General features: G+C 45.0%; 1 protein-coding gene across 5 annotated transcripts in view; it reads left to right on the forward strand.

Moving 5' to 3' along the window:
* Positions 1-4,755, forward strand: part of LOC144933107 (protein phosphatase Slingshot homolog 2-like) — a 60,558-nt gene extending 55,803 nt beyond the window's left edge. For all 5 annotated transcript variants that reach the window (XM_078857646.1, XM_078857649.1, XM_078857644.1 and 2 more), the window contains 3 exons: positions 227-742; positions 1,696-1,940; positions 2,203-4,755. In XM_078857646.1, coding sequence (XP_078713772.1) covers positions 227-742; positions 1,696-1,940; positions 2,203-4,476 — 3,035 coding nt within the window. In that variant the 3' untranslated portion in view covers positions 4,477-4,755. The remainder of the gene's footprint in view (positions 1-226; positions 743-1,695; positions 1,941-2,202) is intronic.
* The last annotated feature ends 4,353 nt before the right edge of the window (positions 4,756-9,108 follow it).

Here is a 9,108-nt window from a genome sequence, read left to right on the forward strand (position 1 = left end):
CAGCTATCGTGCTGTGACGGTTCCACCTGAAGACGGAAGCTTGTGTTGCCTCCGAAACGTCGTGATTTTTATTCTATTTTACTTTTATTAATTTAAATTTTTTACCTACGTGACTTTACCGAAAAAACCTAAGAATATGAATCCTTGCAGTCACGAAAGCTTCAAATCTAGAACCGAACATGTGTATTGCAATTTGGTTGTCACGTTTGTTTTTTTGCGTGTTCAGGCAACAACCGCACGTGCCTGGACGATCCCCAATTGTTCTGCCTGTCGAGCACCTCCAGCTGTGCAGCAGCCACCGCCATGGCGTGGCCCACGGGGAGCGGCCTTGCAGTGTGGCCTAAGAGCCCCGACGAGGAGCAAGAGGTTGCCGTCGCCGGCCACCAGCATCCCCAGCCCGAACCGTCGCCCCCGCCCATTGGTGGCGGCCCAACAGAGTTCACAAATGAAACGGGGGATCACGCCACGACTGTGAACGCAGAGGTGACATCGACGAGCCATCAAGAAGGCTTGACCGTGGTGGCGGCGGCGGCGGCGGCGGTGCCTCAGAGAGGCAGTGGGAGAGCCGCTGAGGAGGTGGTGTCCTCCGCCGCGCAGAAGCAGCCTGGACCCCCCGCGGCGTCAACGTCCGCCGCTGGACATGCGGCGGCGGCCCCCTTGCCAGAGTCGCCTCCGCAGACGTGCTTGACGACGAGCACCGAGGACAAGATCGACTTCTTCAGCGCCATGGAGAAATTCAAAGGTAACTATATTTTTTTTAACTACGTTAAATTATGATCATTTTTAAATTGTGAGCGTTAACGATACGTGAAGTTTAAGCAGTAATATGCCACATGTATGTCATTACATTGAATACTTGACAATTGTTCACAGCGTGCAATTTTAATTAATACAACAGACCTTATAGTGGCCGTTATTGTAATAGAGGCGATCACAAAATCGCCAGAAATACGCAAGGCCTTATCGTCTCAGAAGCTAAGCGGAATGCAGCCTCGTGGATATTGCTTTGATGGGTGACCACCATGTGCAAAATGTATGGCATTGTGGGCAGTAGAGAGCAGTGCAAACAATCCATTCTAGTTCTTCACTCCTCACCTGCGATGACCAGCATCGTCAAATATGGCCAAAATCCCATTTGACCCGCCAGGAGTTGGGAGGCCTTTATCCAGCAATGGATTGACAATTGCTTCTACCTGCATATCATGATAGAACTTTATTTATAAGGCCATGCCCCTTGCTTTATACCCACAATGCAGGGGAGCCGTGGTGGCGAGATGTTAACTACCTTGCCTGGTATGCAGGAGATCGTGGTTTTGAACCCGACCCTCACGCCTGTATATTTGGAGTTTGCATGTGCTGCCCCTGGTCGTGTGGATTTTTCTCCAGGTCCTCCGGTTTTTCCCTCCACATTTAGAAACAAGTGTTTAGCATAGACTGCTATACATTTCCACATGATAAGCCACTTTGTCGAGCTATCATTTGTGGCCATGCTGTTTCTAAAACACCGCTATATAGCTCTGTGGGCCTTAGCTGGTGCAATAAAAAAAATTGTTTAAGTTTAGGTGTTACTTGCTTGATACTTCACCAGCCTGGATATTGGATACTGCTATAATACACACATTGGCCACTATGGTGTAAGGCTGATGTTGAAAACTGTGCTGCTCTGGTCTTTTTTTTGGCTTGTCATAAATGTAGAGCTCTCCCAGGAGAATAAAGGCCGGGAGAGACTGATGTCCCGAAGCGAGGAGCCGGGCCCTGCCATACGTTCCACCGGAACTCGGCTTAGCGTCTCGGATGCAACGAGCGCGTCCACCGACAAGCGCAATAGTCAAGAGGTGGACGTGAACAACACCCAGGATGATGCCGCTCCCAATACCAGCAGCAGTAACAGCAACAACAACAATAACAACAACAATAATAACAACAACAGTGACCTCAAGGTTAGACAATACCGTAACATTGTTTGGCTTTGGTTTTGTTAATGGTAATTTTGCTCCTAGATGCATGTTTAGGCATTGATTAAATGTACTTGCTCATAGCTTTGAATCACAATTGATGCTTGAGTGTTATTTATATGTTAGAAACGATTTCATTTTTCTCAATGTTATGCTATTTATTTGCTTTCGTTTCTCGTAGGTTTGTGTTCTTTGAATAATGTTTCAAAAGAATAACCGATATTTTGTTTTGCTTATTGTTGCTCAGGAACTCGTGAAGATACTGAATCAGGCTGAAGTTCCTCCTGTTTCCGTAAAAGAAATTGTGACTGGAATGGAGTCCTCATCGGCAGGATGGAGTCAAGGCAGTTCTGCTGAAGTAGCAGTCTCTTCCCCTATGCTGGTAGCTAGTTGCACTAGGGAGGACGGCACTGTATCCAAAGGTGCAGTTCCCAATCTTACTGAAATGGTGCGACCCATCACCGTGCCATCTCCAGGTCATTGTCGTAAAGGGTCATTAGGTCACGATTCCACGACGTCCTTCGGATTTTCTCATTGCTCGACAGGAGCGAGTGACATTTCTCAAATCACCGAAGGGAGGTCGACTCAGTCCAGGTCGGACGCGCCTCACACTGAACGGGACCGAGACAAATCCTCCAACGCCTTGGTGAACCTGAGGAGGTCGTCGAGCCTGCACACCGACCGCACCATGATGCACGGGACTGTGCGCCGTGCCACCAAGGAGCTGGAGGAGCGGTTTAAGGAGCACGAGCCCATGGCCAGCAGCCCGATTGTGGGAACATCGCTCAGTCGCAAGAATTCCCAAAACGACGGAAAGATTGGCCGCGACTTGGTGTGGAAAAGCAGAAAGGGGGAAGAGCAAAGTGGTGAGGTGGAGGTTAAAGCCGCGGCGACTCAGAGGAGTGTGCAAAGAAAGCCAGATTGGAGAGAAGATGAGCAACATAAAGATGATATACAAAGCCCCGATCAGGAGCTGGATGCCACTAAGACTGAAGATGTTGCTGTGGTAATGCTACAAAGAGCACAAGAGGTTTGCCCATCTAAACTTAAAGAAGCGGAGCCCTTCAAAAGTCACGAGCCTGTTTATGCCAAGCTGAGCGAAGTGAGCCCTCTTGTGTCCAACGTGGAACATTGCGAGGTAATCATTCCAGAAGACATTGTGGTCGATTCGCACTGCGATGATGCGAGTGATGTGGCGCCACCTGCTGCGGAGAGGGCAGACGCACAACCCCCTCAGAGGACAATAGAAATCATTGAGTATACTCCTGCAGTCTTCAACCCTGCCATGAAACATGGCAAAGGCTCCGGTGAGCCAAGCACTGTTGACAGTGAGTCGGACAATAGGGCCAGTATGGAAGTTGTGTTTGAAGAGAACCCAGATGGGAGTACCAGTTTATTACTTCCATCACGGAGGCCATCCAAGCTTTACCATCAAGAGTCACTGGTGTTTCTTGAAGAAAAAGGCCTAGTGAAAAAGCACACGAAAGAGCTCAATGAAAAGCTGTCATCGCCGTCGAGTTCCGTCAAAGTGGCACTGGTTGGTGATGAGGCAGCTTCCACGGGCTTTGCGAGGCAGGGTGAGGAGCACGTCACTAACTCGGATGAAGATCTCGCCGAGCATAATGCCGACATGAGAACAGGGAGAGACGTCGAAATTCCACCCAGATCAACCCCATTTTGCTTACTCTCCTTGTCCGTCGCGGTTAGGGATGCACCGACGTGTGAGCATCCAACGGCTTTTATAGTCCACGGTGTCACAAACACCAGCACGGACACGGACACTGAAATTGACAGCAAAATTGAATCAGAAAAAGCGGTGGAGTGCAGGAATGTAACCGAAACGGACGTTGAAAATAAACACGGAATTTCCGTGAAACCACTTGGCACCAGCGAAACTTTAGTGCACGATAAGAAATCCAGTAGCGCACCTCGGCCAAATCTCCAGCTCTTCTCTCCCACGCCGTATGTTGGCAGCAGCATAGATAGCCTGCAGATTGGTGTTCATGATGCACTGTCCAGTGGCCGTGTCCGGCAGCAAGCCAAAGAGATTGAGTCGAAAAACCGTCAAGCTGGCTTGACCACCCCTTCTCGGATGAAACGTTCACACTCTCTGGCAAAGCTGGGTTCTTTCGGACTCTGCCAGGAAGACATGAATGACGAGGCCAGCTTGGATCCCGTGGAGCCAATGGAACTGAAGCGTGTCCTTTCAACAGAGAGGTCTGGGCAAAGAGAACCATCGCAGGGAGAACGTTCGAGTGTGATTATTTGCTCAACCAAACCAATTGACATTCTGGCGCACGATGATGGTAATCGGTCACAGTTGCCTGTGTTGCAAACTCAAAGGGTTGAATCTTCGGCGGGAGATGATGCACATGGTTCACAGAGCATTGTGACTGCGGCAACCCAAGACGCGGGGTCCTCCGTGCAAAGACAGCAGCATGGCAGAACCCATCCGTTGCGACGCTTGAAAAAGACAAGTGAAAAGAAGCGCACCACTAACCCTCTCTACAACACTGTATGATGCCAACCGCGGACAGCATCCAGGGAACTTGAAGATATTAAGTCCACTCGATCAAATACTCACGAAGCCATCTTCTATGTTGGCAAGGCTGCCCTGATGCTTGAATATGAATCTAGAGCTAATTTATGTGTACACACATGCTTGGTGATAAACAAGAGATTTTGGCTTCATATCAGTATCAGCTTAGTGTCTGTATGCAACCTGCTTGCATATGTGAGCCAAGACTGGAAGACCTAACCTTGAAAAGCTGCACTTGCAACATTATTGGGATATGTGTGGTACTGTTGCTCATTCCCGAGTGTGTGTACAACAAGAGTTCAGTTTGAAGAGGGAAACAAACTGTTTTAAATATATAATTCTGATTCAGGGAGTGTGTTACTTTGTAATTTATTGAGAGCTTATCGGCGGTGTGAATTTTAATGGTGATTTGGTGAAATCCTGTGGAAATTTTCCTGTGGACTCGCAACGTATTTTTGCGTTGTGGCACTGGCTGATTTATCTGCTGAAACATTTATAAGTAAATGTGCATTTTATATAAAATTCTGTGTATATGGGTGTACGTGTGTGTGTGTATATATGTCAAGGGAACGTTTGCCTTTTGCACACATTGGGTGAGTTCTCCTGGCCATTAGTGTGGATGTGATATAAAAATCTCAGTGGATCATTTGTTGATTTTTTTTTGTTTTGCACAGTCAAGTTTGAACCCAGCCTAAAACAATGAAGGTGATGTCGCTGTTGGGGTGCTATACCATTTCTAGTTTATATGATAATTATTCTCATTGATATAATTATTGATAATTATTCTTATCGGTATACTCGGTGACCAGAGGAGTGAGGAAGGCCATGTGGAGGTGCTTTTCTTGTTGTCATTTAACCCACACATGAGAACCTATCACCTTAAAAATTGCCATTCGGTGCGTAAGTCCCAAAAGTACTTGCACGCAAATTGTAATTTAATATTGTAGCAGTTATTTTTTTTATATATACACACCATTCAGCGATTGCTACCAAAAATGTAGTCTCTTGTAAAGGTTTTTGTTATGTAATTATAATCACTCCAAGTTTCTAACAAGGATGCCCATCGCCCCCCCCCCCCCCAAGTTGGAATATTTCTGAAGGTTTTGTGGCTTACTGTGATAGGTTGTCACTGAAGCGCGGACGCGATCTTGAGCGTCAATTATGTTTTTTTACCATGATCAACCCAGTGGTTGTTGTTGTTGTTTTCCCCCCATACCAGAAAAAAAAACCCCACAATTATGAAGGTAAACTCCACACAGTGAGATGGGTGGACACAATCATTCTACTTCACGTGTTTTTCTGGTCAATTGTTTACATTGTTTTATCTTTTATGCAGACTGTACATGTGTATTTTATTTAGCTCCCAATTCGCGTGTGTTTTAGTTGTATCCAGCTGTACAGGTGATTAAGCGCAAAAGACTGCTTGCTGCACACTGCAACATGAGCCTCCGTTGATTTTTGTTGGTGTGTGCTTAGTTCAAGAGGTGTAAATGATCCTGTATTTCAGAAGTTATTTTTTTCTCGAGGCAAAAATAATTGCACAGGGGGATTTTGGAAACATCGGTGTTCCCCCCCACACACACCCCCCTGTGATGTTTGCTGGAGGTGACAACATTATTTTACTCTTATGTGGCTGTGAAAATGTGTATGGTAAACTAGACAAAAAAAAGACAATTATTTGTATTTTTTATTTGAGCATTTTTTTATGTTTGTGTCTTGTTTGAAGAAATAAATTTTGATAAAGTGTACAGAAATTTTCACCTCGTTTCTTTCTTTTGTTATTTGGAATACAACTCGCATAACATTGCCTTGTTTCCCAATAGCAATGCAGTGTTATTTGTGAATCCAGTCAGTGCGAATAAGCACATTTTATTTTGCATCGGTTTTAATATTTCTAAGAGTTCTGCCATCTCCTTTCAACAATTTGGATCCAAATATTACCATAAGCATTGTCAACATGGTACCTTGAAATTGCAATTCAATCTTTGATGTGTATATTGAATATTGCACTTTGGCAACAGTGTACAAATGTATATTCAATTGTATACGTCCCGGCACAACAGACTTGGCAGATAATTATATTACATTCATCAGCAGTCACGATGTAGAAATTACCACCAAAATGTTGAAAAGCAAGTGGCATTAAACAATGATTTGTAAGGAATAAATCACGACGTTTCGGGCGCAACACAAGCGGCCGTCATCAGGTGGGGAAGCTTGTGTTGCGCCCGAAACGTGATTTATTTTATTTTCTACCTACGTGACTTTACCGAAAGAACCAAAGAGTATGGATTCCTGCAGTCACGAAAGCTTTAAATCACGATTGATTGGCAAGGAAGTCAATGATTTGTAAAGGGAGACATTTAAACCGTAGCTGAAAACGAATGTGCAGTATGGGCAAGTCTTGGCCAGATGGTACATGCTTGCAGAAAGGCATCCACTAGAGGGAGTAGTTGGGACGGCTCTAAAAGGTATTTTTTGTCCAACTTTTCCACCCTTGCTACACTGCACCACGGTAACCTGCCGATCGACTGGTGGACGCATTTGTACTGATGGGTGGACAGAGGTGGGGAGGGGGGTTTAAGAAACCTCAGATATTGATGCAAGTCCAGTGTGCAAACCGTCACACAGCATAGAAGCATCCCGAAGCTGTTGGTCGTCTTTGAAACTACGCCAAATCTCCAGAATAATTTCAATTTGATTCTGGAGATAAACACGTTTGATATTAAGCGTGGTCAAGCTTGATCAATGAGAAATATGTTTTGGTTTAATATGCTGTATGTGAATGGGTAAATTAATCCTCATGGTCGCAAAGGATCTTGCATTATATGTTTAAAAGGCATCGACAAAACATGAGTTTAAATAGATTAATATGTATTTTTATACAAACATCGATTACAAGTGATGGCTTGTCTTCGCAATGAAACTAAGCGTCCATCTTTTAGACAGACATTTTGCCTGTACAAGTGATAAAAAAATCAGGTGGGGAGATGGTTATTTTCCCGTAACTTTTCAAATGGTTTACAGTCACGCAGGTAACTTGTGAATTATATTTAAACTCGCCTTTTGCCCGTCCAAGGACGGGTGTATTGCAGTAAATCTAAAACTTACAAGCGCAAAGCAGCCCGCGACGTGATATTCACTGCATCAATTCGTGTGCAATTTGTAAGAGCGCGGTGACGCAGACCTATTTCATTTAAAGGTTATAATCCCTTGTTCACCATGACGTCCTTTTTACTTCGATGTCTCAACAGCGTGACGGAGATCACGTGACGTGAGGGTTCTGCCTTTGTAGTGACGGTTGTGAGTTGACGCCGAGGAGGGGGGAGGAGTCGACCCCCCCACGTGTGGAGTGACGTCACCCGCTAATTATTATGAATGGGGGGGAGGGGTCCGTTTTGAGGACGTCACCTTATAATGATTATTAATGAGGGGGGCTGTTTGGTGGAGTGACGTCACCTGCTCATGGTTATTAATGAGGATGGGGGTCCATGTGGAGTGACGTAACCTGCTCATGATTATTAATGAGGGGAGGGTGCTGCATGTGGAGTGACGTCACCTGCTCATGATTATTAATGAGGGGGGAAGGTGCTCAATGTGGAGTGACGTCACCTGCTCATGATTATTAATGAGGGGGGGGGGGTGTCCATGGAGGACGTTACCTGTTCATGATTATTAATGACGGGGGCTGGTTGACGTGGAGTGACGTCACGAGCGTTGCACACAGACATTCTTGGGTCATTGTAGTAGGTAATAATGGGGGGTGTCCATTTGGAGGACGTCACCTGCTCATGAATATTAATGAGGGGGGCTGGTCGATGGAGTGACGTCACGAGCGTTATGGACAGACATTCCTGGGTGACTATCGTAGGTATTATCTTTGCGTATAATTTACAAAGTTCAGGACAGTTGTGCACTGCGTTTGTAGCACAGGAATTGGCAAACAGGTTGTTCATTTATTGAGTGGTTATTGTGGACAAAAAAACATAAATAATAACGAATACAGGTAACACACTGCAGTATTTTTGGTCGATCCTTAACGCCAGTTTACATTACCAGTTCATATAACCTCATACGTTTACAATACAGCTGTGAGACAACGAAAAGCCTTATCGTTTACTTAGAAAAAAAAACTATTGGAGTACATTGCTGCAAGCACAACAGCCTCGCGAAACGAGTTAATGAGTGCCCCTTGGACGCAAACAAAGCTAAAGTCTTTACTGTGGGTGGTGGCAGCCTCTTCCTTGGGACCATGTAGCTGAAAAGTTCATTTAACAAAGGCAACATATTCACGTGTAAAGTAATTCCTTAAGGAACACGACATTGATATGGCCACGCACATGGACATTCAGATTACACTTTTGTATCAAAATAAGAAATGCTTTCTCAACAGTTAAGATACGTTCATTCTACAAAAAAATACGCAATTTTTTTGCTCAAAACATGGCAAAATTAGGACATAATACTGCATATATATACACACATTTCTTGGCTTTAAAGAGAAAAATGTAAGCTTGCTGCTCGGAAGTTTTCAGTCAATCTTGCTGCAACAAAAAAACAATCACTCGCCCAGCGAATGAGTCTCGTTGCTATCCGGGCACAAACGAGGCTTTG

This window comes from Lampetra fluviatilis, chromosome 6 (assembly GCF_964198595.1).
Source record: "Lampetra fluviatilis chromosome 6, kcLamFluv1.1, whole genome shotgun sequence".
NCBI classification, from domain to species: domain Eukaryota; kingdom Metazoa; phylum Chordata; class Hyperoartia; order Petromyzontiformes; family Petromyzontidae; genus Lampetra; species Lampetra fluviatilis.